Below are 18201 nucleotides of genomic sequence, written 5' to 3'. Positions count from 1 at the left end.
AGTAGGATTAACGAGATGTGATTATGTGTAAGATCATATCTGGGACATTGGCATCATTATGTGATTACGTATAAGACCATATCTGGGACATTGGCATCGTTATTTGGTTTCGTGTAAGACCATAGCTGGGCTATCGGCATCGATATGTGATAACATGTAAGACCATATTTGGGATATGGAATTGTACGAGCTATATGTGATTTCCAGGTATCCTTAACAATTCCAAAATGTTCAACGGGCAAAAGTCAAGTCGAGAAAGAATGTGTGAATGAGTTAAATGACTCAGGTACGTACGAGATTCATACGAGTATTGAAAAGGGAAGTATTTGATGATATCACTTATGATATTAAATATGTACATAGTCATAGTTTACCTATTGATAAAAATGATGTTGATACATGTGGTAATTTTATTTGTATATGGCTTACTAAGATTTTAAAGCTTTTGTATATGGCTTACTAAGATTTTAAAGCTTACTTTGTGTGTTCTTTCTCTATTTTATAGATAATCGAAGCTAACTCAGATTCGGGGATCATCAGGAACATTGTCACACTATCGATCAACTTTTTGGTACTTTTGATGTTTTGTAAATATGGTATATGGCATGCATATGCTAGTGATATGATGATGTGTTTTAAGATATGATATTAGCTATGAGATTTGGCTCATAAATGATATAAATGTTGGTATGTATTTGGCCATTTGGGTTGGCTTATTTTATGAGTTTGGTAAGTGAAATATGATGTATATAAATGGCCTTGTGTTTTGGCATGTTTGTCATTGATGTTGTGATGATTAATTGGTATGATTTGAGGTTTAAAATAGATGATAAGATGATGAGAAAAATGTATAGAGAAGATAGGTGAAATTGTTGGTAATGGCATATTGTTTTGGTATGTTTTGGATTATGATTTGAGTAATGAAATGGATGGATTTTAAATGGTATGATTTGTATGTGAAATAGCATTTTTGGTTAAATGTATTGAAATGGTATGAAATGAAGTAGTTTTGGTTTGCTTGAGGAGGGTTAGAAATGTGGCTTAAACCAAGCCTAATTTCGCCTCACACGGTTGAACACATGGGCGTGTGACTCGACCGTGTGCCTGCTGTAATATAGTTAAACAAGTCAATGAGTTACACGGCTTAGACACACGGGCGTGTCTACTGGCCGTGTATGACACAGGGCTGGCACATGAGCGTGTGGCCGGTCGTGTGACCCAAGTCAGTATACTCTCCAGATTTCACACGGCCATGGCACACGAGCGTGTCTCCAGCTGTATGGTACAAGTCAGTATGTATGCCCTATTTCCATACGGCTTGTGACATAGGCGTCTTTGGAGGCTGTGTGAGGCACACGGCCTATTCACACGGCCTATACACACGGGCGTGTGATCCCTGTATGCATGAAATTTTATAAGTTTCCCAAAGTTTTCAAATGTTATTGGTTTAGTCCCAAACCTCTTTCAAGCATGTTTTAAGGTCTCATAGAGCCTTATAAGGGACAATGCAATTATGTTTGATTGATATTTAAGTGATAATGAATTTATGTTTGAGAAATGTATGTCGTATATTGCGATTTGATCGGTAATGCCTCGTAAGCTTATTCCGGCAGTGGATATGGGTTAGATGTGTTACATCTTCCATAATGCAGCTGCGGTCTTTTCTTTCATCACATCCTGCAAAATTTCGTTAGACAAATGCAGATGTAATTGTGTTAACGCCTTTCCATCCTTACGCTTCTTCTCTTCATCTGTTAATGTCGAAAGCATATTATCTATCCCTAGCAAGGTTTCCTCCAGATCCATTTGCACATGAACTGCTTGCATCTTAATCTGTCACAACGCAAATCTGGCGTTGCGATCCAACAGTGGAATTTCATACTTCAAAAATGCCATTACCATGATCGAGATAAACAATTCGGAAGCTCTGATACCAATTTATAAAATAAATAGAATGTCGGTAATGACAATATATAGCAAAGAAAAGAAAAATAAAAATAAAGAACATAGATTTTTACGTGAAAACCTTTTCGGTAAAAAACCACGGGTAAAGAAGAAGAAAATTCACTATGTCGAATTTGAATGATTATAAGAGGAATAGACTATGTCTATTTATAGGCTTGTAAAACCATATTCTAATAGAAGTGTAGTAAGATTGAAACGAATTGTTCTAATCAATATAAAATAGATGGAATTTAATAAGGTTTAAAAATCTTATTCTAAAATAAAATAAAAGAAGTGTAATTCTATATGAATTTTGCTTTTATTTTATTTTACTATTGTATTTTATTTAAATAAAGATTCGAATCACTTAATTCTAACAATTATAGAGGTATTTACCGATTAAGTTACTATTATTTTAGTGCTATTTAAGTATAAAGATTTTTTAATATATTTTCAATTTATTAAAATATTTATTTTAATATTTTAAATCTATTTAATTTATTATATTTTTAGATTTATTCTTATATAAAAATTAATATAATTTTTTTAATACAAGCGGTCCTAATTTAAGTTATATTTTATTTGAGTCTACTTAAATCTATTTTTCAGAAGTAGTTGATCTCGATCCTATATAAAAAAGGAAACACAGAAGCCAAGCAAGCAAAGGAAGAAAGCCTTTCAAACTTGTTGAATTTGAAAGAGAGAAGAAAAAAATGTATCATCCAACCAGAGGCGGCGTTCGTGGTGGCAGAGATCGTAAGTTTCCCCCTTCTTTATCCCCTTATTAGCTTTATGCGTTTCTAGGGTTTTCTAGGCTTTCGTCTTCTTAGATTCCATAATTCAATGTAATTTTAACAAAATTTTGCTATAGCAACAATTTTATGATTCTGGGCCCTTATGTTTGGGTTTTCTTTAATTGAATGATAAGAGATAAAAGGAATTGGAAACTTAAATTTATTTATCGATTAAAAATAATTGGTTGCGCTAGAGAATTTTGCGATCTGGATTTATGGGTTAGTTTTGCCCTTTTAGGTAATTTTAAATTCTGAAATAAGTTCAATTTAGATTTTTGAGTGGTAATTTTAGTTTTGTCATGTCATATAGCTATGAAGTACTTGTCTTCTTCGTTCCTATTATTTTAAATAATATGTTGTCATTCTGGAGCCGGATTACTAAAAAATATACGCAATTTGTTTCCTCAGAAACCTGAAATAAATATTAAGGGGTATTAAATATGTTTGAATTCCATGGAAGAAAACTTGAAGTTGAATTTCCAATTCATCTAACCTGATAGGCCTGTCTTGTGTAATCGAATAAACTTTTGCTGATGAGCATCATGTTTGAAGTTAAACTACTGTCATTCTTAATCTAGTTTAACTTCGAACATAAATATATATTTCTTAACTTCAACTTTGTGGATGTATATTTCTTGATGGATAAGCCACCTCTGGTTAGCTTAATATTGAAATTAAGAAGCAAACTTCAACTTGTGTTTCGATTGCTGCTTCTGAATGCGCGAATAGAGAAACTTCAGGAGCTAGCATTATTTACCAATTTGATATGGCTGAGTCTGACCATGAAGGAGACCGGGTTTCTTTCTCATTTTCCATCTCCATTATGGAACTTTTTTGAGATCTATTATAAATGTTGGCATCTTTTAAAAATCTAGGAATTTCTCAATTCTCATTAGATTACAAGAACTTGGAAAATTCCAGTTTTTATTTTTCCAATATAACTTCTTTTTAAATTTTGTTTTGGAAATTTGAAATTCTCTTTACAAAAGAAACCTTTCGTTGACCTCCCTCACCCTAATGTGCCCTTAGAGTTCAGATAAAGGGTTAGACAAAACGATTACAAACCGAAGAAGCTATGCAATAAATGAAATAAACTTCTAATTTTTACATGATATCCATTAAAACCAATGGTTTGAAAATATAAAAGATATTGGTTCTCCTTGTTGAAAATAAATTGAAAGAAGAAAAGCACGTTACCTTTAGTGCATTTTATGAAAAAGAAAGTTTTTATGTATCTATATTTCTTGACGCCTTCATGCATAAGTAGACACATAAATATAATCTTTATGGATATTGGTCCACTTCCTTTATTTGAGAGAGTGTTGTGAGTGATTTCCAATATATTTTGAAGAAAAAGGGGAAAAAAGAAATGCAAGGATTATGTTGGTATAGCAGGAGTAGAGGAATTTCCGGTTACTAGACACTAACTATGGATATGTTGTTGGCTACCTATGGGCAACCTGGGACTATCATGTTATCAAATGCTGTAGTGGCCACTTGGAGAAGTGTGAATGAAAAGAGTAAAAATGCTAGATCTAAAAGTACAGTTCTCCCACCTTAGTTGAGGGTTAACTCTATTGATTTTTCAATTCCTACTAGTCTTTGACATTTTAAATTTTGAGATCTTCAGTGCTTTTCATTATTTAGTATATTAATTCTTAGACATGGGATTAGAGATTTTAGCATTTGAGGGGTTTATTATTATTTTTTCTTGCGTATTTGATTAAAATATTTGTTTCTACATCTTGTTTGCATATTAGTTACATAAAAAATTCTACTATAGCTTTGCTTAATGTTTATGAGTTTGTGTTTATTTTGCATGTACTAGTCTAGGTGAATTATACCAATGAGTATTTTTTCTGTGACATGCAGAATTTAGTTGGGAGGATGTAAAGGTTGATAAACATCGGGAGAATTATCTTGGTCATAGTATTAAGGCACCTGTTGGGAGATGGCAAAAAGGTATGGTTTTCTCTTACTTTTTCTGTGTGCAGTACAAAGTTATTGTATTTTTTTTAAGCTACAGGATAACTTTATGTCATCCTCTCTCTCTCTCTTTGAATAGTTGCTGGAATACATAGTGCTATGAAAATTTCACCCTAAGCAAAAGCCTATCAGCACATGAAGTTGTTCTTTTAAATTACAGGGAAGGATCTGCACTGGTATTCAAGGGATAAAAATTCCAAGGGTTCAGATGCTGAGGCTCTAAAAGAAGAAATTAGAAGAGTCAAGGAAGAGGAGGAGCAGGCCATGAGGGAGGCTCTTGGACTGGCTCCTAAGCGTTCTAGTCAACCTCAAGGCAATCGTCTTGATAAGCATGAGCTTTCGGAACTTGTGAAGCGAGGGTCTACTGCAGAGGACTTAGGTGCAGGCCATGCTGAAGCAGCACGAGTCCACGGTCTTGGTTTTGCAAGGTATGTGGTAGATTTATATAATGCGAAATAGATGAGTTCTCAAGATATATGATTGTACGAAAGAAGAGTCAGTAGGCTTTTATATGTTTTTTCCCTTCATATTATGCTCAATTATGAATACTTTATAAAGAACATTTATAAAGAAACTGCTGCTATATTGGGTTCTTGGGAGTGAGGAAGATCATTTTAGGTACTATCTCTGAGGAGTGGTTGTAGATAATTTGTATCTTGTTGAATGTGCTCTGTTTGATCAAGCACCCAAAATAGCAGCATCTACGGACACATCAATGCTTTTTGGTTAAAATATCTAGGCAATTACCATACTACGAAATTGAGTAATTTAATCCTTCTACATTTAATAGTCAGCAAACAAGTAAGATTGGTAACAATGTTAAATGGTAAATTGTAGCCTCCTGAAATTTAAAATATAGATCTATGGGTAGCACTAGGGCAGCAAAAGAATTCTTCTATCTAGAACGTATGATATTATCAAATTTAACTTTTGCTTGTTTGCACCAATATCAAGCATGCAAGGATCAAATTGCTTAGTTCTACAATATAGAGACAGCTATACTTTTGACTATTGTACGAGAATTGCCTAGATATCTCATAAGAAAAAGTGCATGGCTGCTATTGCTAGAGCATTAACGGCATCAAATCTTTGAGAATATCATTTTTTTTTACAGAAGCTTTCACCCTTTTTAACTTTCCCTTTGGCCTCTTTTTTCCTAAATCTTTTGCTCTTGCTGCAGATTGCCACGTGCATGGGAAGATCCAACTACACTTCCATCCACTCAGAAGGAAGCCTCACCTGAGCCAGTCAAGGTAGATGAACCCGCTCCATCAACCACCAATGCTGAAGAAGGTGAATCAGACTATGAAAGCAGCAGGAAGAGAAAGAAGCGCGAGGAGAAGCGACAGGAAAAGCATGACAGACATGAGAAGCAGCATGACAACAAACACGAGAAGCATGAAAAGCGACATGAGAGACATGAGAAGCGGCATGAAAAGTACGGGAAGCATGAGAGACATGAGAAACCATATTCCCGTGAATCAGATGATAAGAGAAGTCGTAGGAAGGACAAAGAAAGGAGGGCATGAATCCAATTTTGGACTGAATGTCTTTTCTTTCTGGCCACCTCTGTATCGTTTTCCTGTGTTATGGATTGATATCTTAGTTCTCTTCTGCTCTTTTTCTTCTTTTTCCTTTGTGCAATGGTATAAATCATACGGTATGATATGTTTTTAGTAATTTGCAGGAGAATGTAGATCACTGTCTGTTGACATCTCGCCTGGAAATCTATGAGACATAGTTGAAAATTTTATTGACCAGTTGAAATGGGGGTTTGTCAGGTCAGGTCTGGTCCCATATAGAACTAGGGATCACTTAGAATCAATTGAAAGTGAATCGAAAATCAATTCAACCGATATAAAACCTTACAAATTTTCAAGAAATCAGTATGTTAAGGGTTTAATAGGTACAATTTGAAGTTTCGAGAGATAGTATGTACCATATTTAAATAAGCTCTTATATAAAACCTAGTAAATGGTATCAGGAGAAACATTCATAGAAAGAGAGACAGTAAGTTCCATTTTCCAACATAAGGAACACCAACCGTCATAAGGATCTGGTCCTGTTTGTAGCTTGGTGACAGTTCGTGTATAAAATGACATGGGGTAACATCTCCTGTGATAAAGTTAAATAATGGAATTGCTTGTACAATACCGTTTTCTGCGCACACGTCAGCCAAGAATAAGTGGCATTGATGCAAAATCTCGCCTTACAACTCTTTTCACACCCTCACGGTTGTTTATGTATTGTTATGGATAGGCTTAATTCAATTGGAGCATATTAAACTAGTCTTTAACTATTTTTTAACTGGTTTGGGTACTTAAATTTTGATTTCGTTATTGAAATTAGCCCCGTTAGAGCTGTTAAAAAAAAAGTTGCAGCCAATGGGACAGTGCTACATCATTTAAAATTATATTTCCTTTAATTTTCATTTAACAAAAGAAAAATAAATAAACATAAATTAAACAATAATCAAATTATAAGATGAAATCATAACTGTTCTTTTTGGATAATTTGTATTACTCCTACACTAACAACAATATTAATATCAATCGAATTAAGATTCAATCGGTAATAAAAATAAATTGTTAAAATTTAAAAGAATGGTAAAAAAAAAAAGAATTTCACCCATGTTTACCCTAATTCTTCAGTTCCCCTAAATCACGCATAAGATGAAAATGGTTTTAAAAGGAAAATTGCACGGTTCGACTTATTTACACCGTGGTTGCTGGGATTTTTCTGTTTCATGGAACGCAACAAGATTTGCGTTGTAATGCTTTATGATATTCATTTATTTTTCTTCTGCAAGAGAAAGAGGGCTTCAAGAAAAAGATCCAGACTAACCACCACCACTGATTTGTTTCCTTTGTAAATATGAAAAAGAAAAGTTCGACATTTTCAGCCTGCTTTCTAATCAAAATTCAATAAAAATCTTTTTACTTTTACAATAAATTCCTAAACGCTAATTGACTGCAGTTGAAAGCCCAAAGCTGGGATGAGATCCCTTACCAAAGCAATGTTGATTATCCTTTGAAAAGGGCTAATATTAATTTAGGAGAGAATCTTTCATCAACTCTTATATATGAATTTTATGCACCATTTATGAATAAATAATGATACTTCATTATTAAATAAAATAAAAAGTGGAGGATTTATAAATAAACACTAATAACTTTATTTAAACCTAATTAGATAATATTTAACTATAACTAAATGCTAAAACTCTAAACTTGAGACCCTAAATCTTAAATTTGAGAACTATTAATATTGAGGGTATCTTAGGACAAGTTCAATGATTTTCTGGGAGGGAGTTGCAAGTACATCAACATACAGAGGGTAGTTTCACCCAATATGGCAGGGGAACATGTTGGTGGTTACCGAAGATTGGTTGGTGTGAGGTTAACACAGGTGGCGCAAGGATGTTGGAGTTTGGACATGCATCATCTGGTGGTGTTATTAGGCATGATACGGGGCAGTGGAGGATGAGATTTGCCTCAAAGATTGGAATATGCTCAATTGTAGAAGTTGAGTTGTGAGAAGCTTATGATGGTTTATGACAAGCTTGGAGTATGGGTATTAGGAAAGTGATCTTCGAGGTGAACAACTTAGATGCTATCCAAATGTTACATAACTCTATGTTAGATGTACATCGATATACAGTGGCTCGAGATGTTAAACAATTGAGTCAGAACCAATGGGAAGTGAATATACAACATGTCAACAAGGAAGTTAATAGGGTTGCAGATACTTTGGTTAAACAAGCCCTTAGATGGGAGCTAAGTTTTTATAATTTCTTGCAGCCAACTAATCATATTTTGAAGCTGATTCATGATGATTTAGAGGGATTGACGAGAATTGAATGAGTTATTTGTAATAGTTTTCAATATCTTTATTTACTAAAAAAATTACGTTTAAATAAAATTATTAGTATTTATTTACAAATAGTCTATTTTTTTATTTAATATAATGATGATGTATGATGTTATTATTCATCAATGGTGCATATGACTTATACATCATGCTATTGTCGTATATATACATATGCATACACTCTTGCATTTGCTGGAACTGCATGTAGCTTTCATAAATACATTCAACAACTGGATATATCCATCCAGTTACAGGAGGAAGGATTTCTGAAACTGAGCCTCAGAAGTTTGCTCTTCCAGCGGATTTCGAACATAAGGCGACTGAGTTTTGTTTCTTCTTGATGGCTACATCGCACATAGCTTTCATATATACATTCAACAAAAAATTTTCTAGATTCCAGTCGACAGATTACTTGAACGAGGAAGGATTTTTTTAAGCTACTTTCATCTGATGCGTGATTTAGGGCAAGGATATTGAAGAATTAGGGTAAAAAAGGGTGAAAAGTTTTTTCTCTGTCTTTTTTTAGCAATTTATTTTGATTTTTTTTTCTTTTTAAAATGAAAATTAAGGGAAATACAATTTTAAATGACGTGACACTATCCCATTGGCTGCAATTGCTTTTTCTTTAACAGCTTTAACAATAGTAGTCAACTTTAATAACAAAATCAAAGTTTAAATGCGCAATTTGACCAAAAAATAGGTCAAATACTTAATTCAAACAAAAGACGATAGTTTAAGGTTTTTTGTTGAATTAAACCTTATAAATAATTGGTAATTTTGATGTTGCGGTTTATTTACAATAAATTATTTAATGTCCTTAAAATATAAATATATTTAATCAAAGGCTTTCAATTGGCGAATGCAATGGAACTTATCTAAAAGAGTCTCATTTCATTGAGATTTCTTTGGGTGATAAAAAAAGGTTATTTCGATTGAATTATTTGAAAAAAATATATCAACTTATTTTTTTCGATAATAGCAAAGGTTGAATATCAATAATAAAAGAGATAAATAGGAGAATGATCATACCTAGCCTGTTTATAGGCAACTTATTTGGTGGGATTGGGATTATCAAAATTAGAGAGTGAGCATATTTTGTTAATAAAGTAAAATTATTTGTTTATTTTTAAAAGATTATTTGTTTTCACTCTTAATGAGTGTAGAAAGTTTCAATGGAAAAGTTTATACTAAGTGTATTTAGATGATGTTGTAATTATCTAAGGGTTAAGATAGATTGAGCTTAAAGTCTGAACCACGTTAACAACTCTCTATGTTCTATTCTCCAGATTTATCTTTATGTGTGTCAAATTATATAACAAAAGATTTGTCTACTACACTTGTCACACCTCACTACCAAACTTGAGATTTTTCAATTGGTATCAAAGCCTACCACATAAAGTACTTAGTGTGATTTTAGTGTCTGGTTGATAGCGATAAACTTCATGAAAAAGGGAAGCTTAATAGTTTGATCACCACAACTCAATGGGTGAAATTATGTTTGTTAGAAACCTTAAATGAAAACATTTATTAAGTCAATGGATGAAAAGACATGGAGGGCTTTTTTGACTGGATGGAACCATCTTACACTAGAAAAGTGGTGGAGCTTAAAAAGTAAAACCAAAAACAACTAGGACTACCAACAAAGAAAGGATTGTAATTTCAAAATCCTCGTGTTATATTTAATGGTGCAAATGGTAGAGTGTTTAGGAAAATTTCAAGATTTGTTTTTGCCAAAGAAGCATAAGGCATTCTCAAAACAATCCATTAAGATATTTCTGGAGTGAATTAAATTGTCAAAACTACAAATGCTCACAGTTAGGTTTGAAAACCTTATAATATTTAATGATAAAATCTTATTTGATTTTTATGCTAGAGTTTGTGAAATCATTAAAGAAACTTTTGATATTGGTAAACAATATTCTAAAGTAAAATCGATATGAAATGTATTGAGATACTTGCCAAAAAGATTTGCTATCAAAGTTACTATCATAAAAGAAGCAAAAGACACTAACACTATGAACATAGATAAGTTTGGCTCATTACATGCATTTGAGATGAACCTTGAAAAAAACCAAGAGACAAAATTAAGAAAGAGAATATTGGCTCTCACTGTTGCTTTAAGTGTTGCCATAGAGGAACCCATTCTGTAAACAAAACTTGCACATCTTGCCAAACATATCAACAAAGATTACAAGTTCTCCAAAAATAGTATGAATTTATATGCTAATCGATTTTCCAGCAAAAGAAAAGGAAAGGTTGATAAAGAGCCTAAGAAGAAAGAAACCCAATGCCATGACTACTGAGACACACATACAAGTTGAATTCATAAGCACTTAAACAAAAGAATAAATCTCTCAATGTTACTTGGAGTAATGGGGTTCATGAGAGTGAAGATGAAGAATAGATGAAAAACTATGTTACTTTTATTGCTAAATACAAAGTTGTTACTCCTTATGTTGCCACATTCTTTAAGATAGATCCAGAAGGAGGCAATGAATTATATGATATCATTGATATAGAAGAAACATAAGATAAGTTGTTGGATAGATGTGATGTGACATGTAAAGACAATGAACCACTCAAATTTGAAAAAGGTAGAAAAAGAGATGGATGTCGCCAAGGAAATGTTTAAGAAATTGGGATCTAGAAGTGATAAACTTGATTAGATTTTGGCTATTGGCAGAAGAGAAACTAGACACGGAGGTTTAGGTCATATTGATAAATTTGATACATGCATAGATGTGTTAAATCTTATTAACTTAAATTTATGGAAGTTGTTGTTTTCAAACTTAAAAAATTAATTAAATTGTAATAAATTTTTAGATGGGATCTAAATATTTTTAAGTTAAGATGCTTTCATACCGGTTACAGTCGCAGTTAAAATTGTGTTTAATATTTGTGCGTAGCAATGTTGAAAAAAATAAAAATAAGAGATTTAAATTTACTAAGATAATAAAATGAGAAAATATGAAGTGTAATAAAATAAAATAAAAACAAATTCAAAAACTCAAAAATAAAATTTAAAAATAAAATAAATAGATAAATAAAATATTTTTAGGCTTAGCCTTAAACTTCGGTGTACTCCAATCTTGAATCATAGAGAAAATCATGCCTTAAAAGTAGATTTGTGGAATTGTAGCTAATAGAAAAGAGAAGGGACTTAGAATGTAATTAATCCAAAAAGGGTTGAAAGTAAAAAAAATAAATAAATAAATAAATAAAATAAAAGTTTGCAGTATGAAAATGGCGTAGGAAAAGGAGAAAAATAAGAATTTATTAAATGTCAAATGTGAAGGTAAAGTGTGTGTTTATTTGATTGTAGCCATTAGACATTTATATAAATTTTAGTGTTAAAATTTAGTTAGATTTTTTAAAATATTATTACTAAATAATCTTAAATATTATCACTAAATATTTTAAAATTTTAAATTTAAATTTAAATTAAAGATTAAATTTAAATTAATTATAGGGTTGTAACAACATAAAAATATTTTTGTTCCAATTTAACCTCTTTTTATAAGAGTTTGAATTTAACACATCAATTTTATTATTGATAAGAAAAATTTAAATTTAATATTATTTTATTCGATAACTAACTAAAAATAAATATAATAAAAATATAAATTTATGTTGTTAATTTAACATTTGAATCGCAACCTAACATAATTACTAATGTTCACAAAAGGATAAAATAGAACACTGTCAAGGACGCCCTTCTATGTTACAAACTTACAATAAGGGGAAAATAAATAAATAAGGGAAAAACATAGTTATTTTCCCTTAAATTATTTAAGTGACCGAAACCAAAACAAATGAATATCTCTTTCTCACTTTTACTTTATTTATTTGCTTTTTATTTAATTAATTATTTTATTTAATTAAAATTAAATAAAAGGGCAAAACAATGACGTGGGGGAATAAAAAAGGGTAAAGGGGGTGCACTCGGCGAAGGAAGTTTGGAGGGGAAGAAAAAAAACACTCTGATACGGAAAAAAAAATCTTGTAAAATTGACGAAGATGGTGTTGGCAAACAAGGAAATGGTGGTCTACTGCTTCGACACTTTGATCGCCCATTATAACAGCGAGGAGGCTGCTCCGCCCGCTTTCGATGAGGGCCAACAGTATTTTCTCTTATCATTCTTTTTTTCTTTTTTTTTTGAAACCCATTTGTTTTTTCATCCCAAGTTTCTTCTTTTTTTTCTCTCTCTCTTTCGTAACGATGGGTTGCATGCTGTTCGATTCTATTTTATTTTATTTTTCTTGAGTTTTCTTATTCTTTTCTGTGTCTGTCATTAGTTGTTGTTGCTGTTGTTTTTTTTTTTTTAAGTGGAAGTTGGGGAGTCAATCTTATGTCAATGTTGTTGTTAGATCTTCCAAAATTTTGTCATCTGTTCATGTTTTCGCCGATAACATAAATCAAGGTTGTCAGTTCAAAAAATATGTGCCTGGTTTTAAATTTTTAAGCAATTTGGCTCTTTTAAGAATTAAAGAAGAAAAAAAAAACTCTCTTTTAAATTTTATTTGCTTTTACTACTTTTAAGTACCTGGATATGATCCTTCAAAGACCCTCCAAATATATGTAAATTTTGAAACAAAATCCGTGTTGGTTGTTTACCCATGTTGGACGCTCATACCCAAGTCCAAGTAACATAGGGCTTTCACTGTGTATTATTATCTTTACTTATCCTACTATAGATGGCCTGCATAATTAGCTTGTCTTTGCAATTTGCCCCCAAATGTGCGACAAAGGAAATTTCATACTTTCTTTTAGTCTTAAACTGAGTTACATTAACTATATGCATAAAAGAATATCAATATATCCGCCGTCTCTTACATCCATCACCTAGTTGAAACTAGCTTTCATTATCAAACCAATAATTCAAGTCAAAATTCTGTATATAAGGTATGTGTGTGTATACATGTACAATATTTTTTTCTTGTAAAACAAGTCCAGACACCAATATCCTTCTCATAGACCTTAATTTGTCATATCCTTGTCTTTTAAGTTCAAAGCAGTTCACGAGTCAAAGTTCTATGAGCATACAAGGACACACTTGTATACTCGAGTCTGACCAACATTGGTTTTAATGTAGCCTCAAAGCATTTGTAGAAGAGATATACTCTTCCTTAAACAATGTCTATTTATGTAAAGCATTTTGAATGGAAACACACATTCTGCAATCAATTTCAATTAAGCCATTTACTAGCTTTGACTTGGAAAAATGTGATAGTTAGTGTTTACTTGGTTATTTATTTTCTACCTGTAATACTGCGTTGATTTAATTATCGAGAAATGTTTTTGTTGGCTTCTTCTCCTTAGGTTATATCACCCCCCCTTTCCTTTGTAAAGTTCTTCTAGCAATGTTTATTTCCTGATTCGTTTCTGCCAAGGTCATGCTGATGTTATGGCACAGATTGGTATTAGAGAATATGAATGTTCTTATACACTTTCTGGTGGCTTTTCACTATCAAGTAGATTCTTCTGCTGTGTTGCACATATTTCTTTTTGTTTTTCTTCTATTGCTGTTTTTCTTGGATATGTCTTTTCTGTTGGATGTTCTGCAATATCAGTGTCAGTTTAAACTGTTCCTGTACTTTTAGTCTTTTAGTTTTTATTTGTTCTCATTGTATTTCTGTTTACTTTGAAAATAATGCTTTCATTTGCGACTCATTTTGTTCTGTTTTCAGCCCATTGTTTGTCACTTGGAAGAAGGTTGTGAATGGTGGGGAGCCTCGTCTACGAGGATGTATTGGCACACTTGAAGCTTGTCAGTTGATTAATGGGTTTAGGGACTATGCTCTGACGAGGTATTAAGACCAAAGTGAAAAACATGTACTTTGGAATTTAAATTCTCTCTCGTTCTCTCTTTGGATATGTATGTGTACAACCCTGGTAGGTGGGATATCTACAATGAGTCCAAGATGATGTGTATAGTGAGCTCATTCTTAAAACTCTCATATTTGTCTTGATTTTTTTTGTCTTTTAAATAAAATTTAATTCCTTTTTCCTAACCATGAATCATAAATGGTATATATAAGAAAGAAAATGATTTTCATATTTGGAAAGTGCATTCTAGAAATAGCACTTCGGATAGACCTAAAAGAAGATGAAAAGAATGGGAAGGCTTTATAAAAACAAGTTATTGGACATTGAAGATATGCTATCTCTTTAGATTGATTGTTCCTATCTTATACCAGAATTAGGTTGTTAGCATGCTTTTATTACAGATAATATGTTCAATTATGAATATAGAATTAAAGTTGGGGGAGTTACATGGAAGAAGAGTGGTTTGTAACCTCTTGCCAGAAGGAGTGTTATAAAAAGAAGTGGCCATACTTATAATCTGGCAAGTACTAAGAGAAGTGGCAGCATTGCAAATCATGTGTCAATTATTAGCTTTTTTACTGCTCTGATGGACTTGTGAACATGGTTTGACCAAAATTCGGCTGCATTGTTTCGTTCTACCTCTATTCCAGAAAACTAAATTTGATTTTGAATCAATGCTTGTTTTGATGGGAAAAAGGTTCGGCAGAGGGTAAAAGTCCTGAGAGCAGCTTATTCTTGTAAAAGTAATAGGATGATGCTTGAATATCAGTATCAATTTATTAGTATTTATTTATTTTGCTAATGGAATGCCATTAACAATTTTCCTCTGTATGATTACTCTAAAGAAATTAACAAACCTTGAATCCCAATACTACTCTCCATCATTAAGATTTTTTCCTATTAATATCCAACCCTTCTGGTGTTGTAATACAATATGCATCATGATCTATAAAGGCCATTAGAACTCTTTCCTACTTTCGTTTGGTTTGCAACCAAATGATTTTGGTCATTTTAAAATTGTCTTTTACTCCATGTGCTAAATAAACTAGAAGTTCTAATCAATTCATTTTGTTGCTTCTTCCAATTTGGCGTGCTTCTTGTTCTTCTCATGGCATGCCTTGTGATATTTTCAAATTTCTGTTATCTGCAGTGCTTTGAGGGACCGCAGGTTCCCTCCTATTCAAGCTAAAGAACTGCCTAACTTAGAATGTACAGTTTCTATTCTGACTGATTATGAAACAGCTAATAACTACCTTGATTGGGAGGTATGTAATTCATCTCAATTTGGATTGTTTAACGTCTGATCTGTTAATATAGACTGCTGTCTTTGTGAGTAATATATCATGAGCATATTTCACTGCCTGAATTGGTCGATCAAATAATCTGCAGTTTTGAAGAACCTGATTGGAGTACAGTCTTCCCTTTTGTAGGGCTGTTATGGTTTTATTTTCTTTTGGATGGAATGTTGGTGTGGTATTGACATGTTTATGTACTTGGTAATGTGATGGCAGATGCAAATATGTGAGTTGAACTATTGAAGGATTAAATTATCTAGGATTTCATTTAAATTTTATGGGTTTAATTGCTACGTATATATTTTGGATATTTAATAATCTTTTAGGTTATTAGGATTTTTAGTTATTTTCCAAGTATTAAGGTTTAGGGTTAGTTTTGTTTGACCTTTTATTGGGATTAGTCATAAATACCTGTCATTCTTAGTTTCGGGTGTTGAGTATTTACTATTTGAGCTATTGGCTGTCAAATATTTTTCTCTCTTTTCTTCTGTTTCTCCCTAAATCTTTCAGTCTACTTCTGATAGCTTGTCCGGTTCCATCACTTCCTTCCTACTTTCTAATATGCAGTCACATTTTTCTTTCAGGTAGGAAAGCATGGCATAATTATTGAGTTTGTTGATGATTATAATTCAAGGCGAAGTGCCACATATTTACCTGAGGTGCCGGCACATGAAGGTAGACTTTATTGCCCGTTTTAAGTTAATATTGATATGATGTGATATAAAATGGAATGATATGATATGGAGACCTTTCTTTGCTTTTCTTTCTCTTATTTTTTTATTTGTGATATATATATGTGTGTATGCATATATGAACAAGTAAAAATATTGCAAAAAAAACTAGATTGATAAAATGTATATTTACTCAAAAAGTATTATATTTCAATGGGCCTCGCCTGGAAGGGTCTGAGGTGTTTCTGTCGTATGCTAAGGTGCAGGCGTGCCTAGCTGCACGCATTGCCAACACTGTTAGGACCAAGAAATAACCCTACCCTGTACCATGTAATAGTAACAATGGTATTGTTGAAACTTGCTTGAACATAAATAATAACTCCATTTGGCATCTTAATTGTCGATGACATGAAAGCAGTCCTTTTATTTGTATTTTATTTTGGAACTTTAGTTTTAAGGATTTATATATATTTTATGCATGATGATCTTCCATTGAAAGGTTTAGCCCATTTGAAAACTTATCGAGCATTTATTTTTGGTTTCAGGTTGGACTAGAGTGGAGGCAATTGACTCACTTATCCGGAAGGCAGGTTTCAGTGGCCCCATAACGGAGTCGCTCAGGAAGCGTATAAAACTGACCCGTTACCAAAGCACATTATTTACCATGCACTACAGTGACTATGCCTCCCATGTTAAGGCAACCAGGGGCGCAGCGCCTACTATTGCTGGCGCTAAGCTCGGAAACCACTGATTCTTCCAACAGCTTTTTACCAGAAAAGAAGGTAAAGCTGCTTTGGCTAAAATATAAGGACATTATATTAAAACAAAAGAAAAATGGGTGGAATAGGTTCGATTGTGTTCCGACCCAGTTGTTTTAGTAATTACAAGACACCTTTCAAATAACATTCTTCAAATTCATTTGATTTTGAAGAAAGAAACCAAAAGAAAAAAAAAAGAAAAGAAGAAGCAATGCCTGATGTAAACTCAGGCATACAAGTTTGTGTTTGCTTTCATTTAGACATCAGGCATACAAGTTTGTGTTTGCTTTCATTTAGACATTCATATTCCTGCAACTTGTGGGAAACCTGTTTGCTGTAAGACAAATCTCAATTTGACCTCGAAATGGTTCTGGGAAATATGTATGTTCCCAGCACGACAATGTTTGTGTCTTTTGGTTTTAGTTAACTTTATGCAATTGCAGTCTTGAATGTGTTGAATGCGGGTTTTTAGTTCTTGGAAGGTTATATTTCCATATCTTTGCTAGGGTATACGTTGGATGCGAATACAATTCTAGAAAATGAAGTCATTGGTCATAATTTGCTTGCTTCAACTTTTGATGAAAGGAAAAGTCCATTTCCTAAGTCATTCTGGTTCATCTTTTGATGTTCTCGATTTCAAGTTTATTTTTGATAATTCGTTTTCGATTGCGAATTTATTGCCAAGATGTTTTTAATGCATTCTTATCATTGTTTTTGACAATGTTCCTAATTATTTCTATTATGAATGCAATTTTTTTTTTTAAAAGTTGCTTTTTTTGTATGTATTATTAAGCTTTAAAGATGAATAAAAAAATACTGATACTAAAGCAAAAAAATGAATATATCAATTGTTAGTGTTATATGATGAATTTAATAATAAAATAACTTAGTACTAGTTTTGCCCGAGATTTGAATTAGTGTCACCGGCTTTTATTTTATTCTCAACATTTGTTCCTCCTATTGTAATGAGTAGCTTAGAGTAAAATGTTTTTCTATGTTTCCCTTTGAAAGCGATGGAAAATTATCACCTTTTAAGAATTGGTTGAAATGTGTTTT

General features: G+C 32.4%; 2 protein-coding genes across 2 annotated transcripts; both read left to right on the top strand.

The window, feature by feature from the left end:
• Positions 1–2498: 2498 nt before the first annotated feature.
• LOC108450139 (uncharacterized) lies at positions 2499–6472 on the top strand. Its single transcript, XM_017747629.2, has 4 exons — positions 2499–2700; positions 4611–4700; positions 4885–5152; positions 5905–6472. The coding sequence occupies exons 1-4, from the start codon at positions 2658–2660 to the stop codon at positions 6251–6253; spliced, it is 750 nt and encodes a 249-aa protein (XP_017603118.1). The 5' UTR covers positions 2499–2657; the 3' UTR covers positions 6254–6472.
• A 6023-nt stretch (positions 6473–12495) lies between these two features.
• On the top strand, positions 12496–17604 carry LOC108453858 (uncharacterized protein At2g38710). The gene is made up of 5 exons (XM_017752207.2): positions 12496–12715; positions 14283–14402; positions 15572–15686; positions 16301–16391; positions 16933–17604. Exons 1-5 carry the CDS (start codon positions 12612–12614, stop codon positions 17136–17138), a joined length of 636 nt encoding a protein of 211 aa, XP_017607696.1. The 5' UTR covers positions 12496–12611; the 3' UTR covers positions 17139–17604.
• Positions 17605–18201: the final 597 nt, after the last annotated feature.

The sequence above is a fragment of the Gossypium arboreum genome, chromosome 5, assembly GCF_025698485.1.
Source record: "Gossypium arboreum isolate Shixiya-1 chromosome 5, ASM2569848v2, whole genome shotgun sequence".
In the NCBI taxonomy this organism is placed as follows: Eukaryota; Viridiplantae; Streptophyta; class Magnoliopsida; order Malvales; family Malvaceae; genus Gossypium; species Gossypium arboreum.
Note: the sequence above shows the minus strand (reverse complement) of the source record. Positions and strands in the feature narration are given on the sequence as shown.

Excerpts from the sequence above, each read along its gene's own strand:
- LOC108450139 (XM_017747629.2), top strand. The coding sequence starts at position 2,658 with ATGTATCATCCAACCAGAGGCGGCGTTCGTGGTGGCAGAGATC. Across the intron at positions 2,701-4,610 it reads CGTTCGTGGTGGCAGAGATC|AATTTAGTTGGGAGGATGTA; the intron begins GTAAGTTTCCCC and ends TGTGACATGCAG. Across the intron at positions 5,153-5,904 it reads CACGGTCTTGGTTTTGCAAG|ATTGCCACGTGCATGGGAAG; the intron begins GTATGTGGTAGA and ends CTCTTGCTGCAG.
- LOC108453858 (XM_017752207.2), top strand. The coding sequence starts at position 12,612 with ATGGTGTTGGCAAACAAGGAAATGGTGGTCTACTGCTTCGACACTTTG. Across the intron at positions 15,687-16,300 it reads ATAACTACCTTGATTGGGAG|GTAGGAAAGCATGGCATAAT; the intron begins GTATGTAATTCA and ends TTTTTCTTTCAG. Across the intron at positions 16,392-16,932 it reads TGAGGTGCCGGCACATGAAG|GTTGGACTAGAGTGGAGGCA; the intron begins GTAGACTTTATT and ends TTTTGGTTTCAG.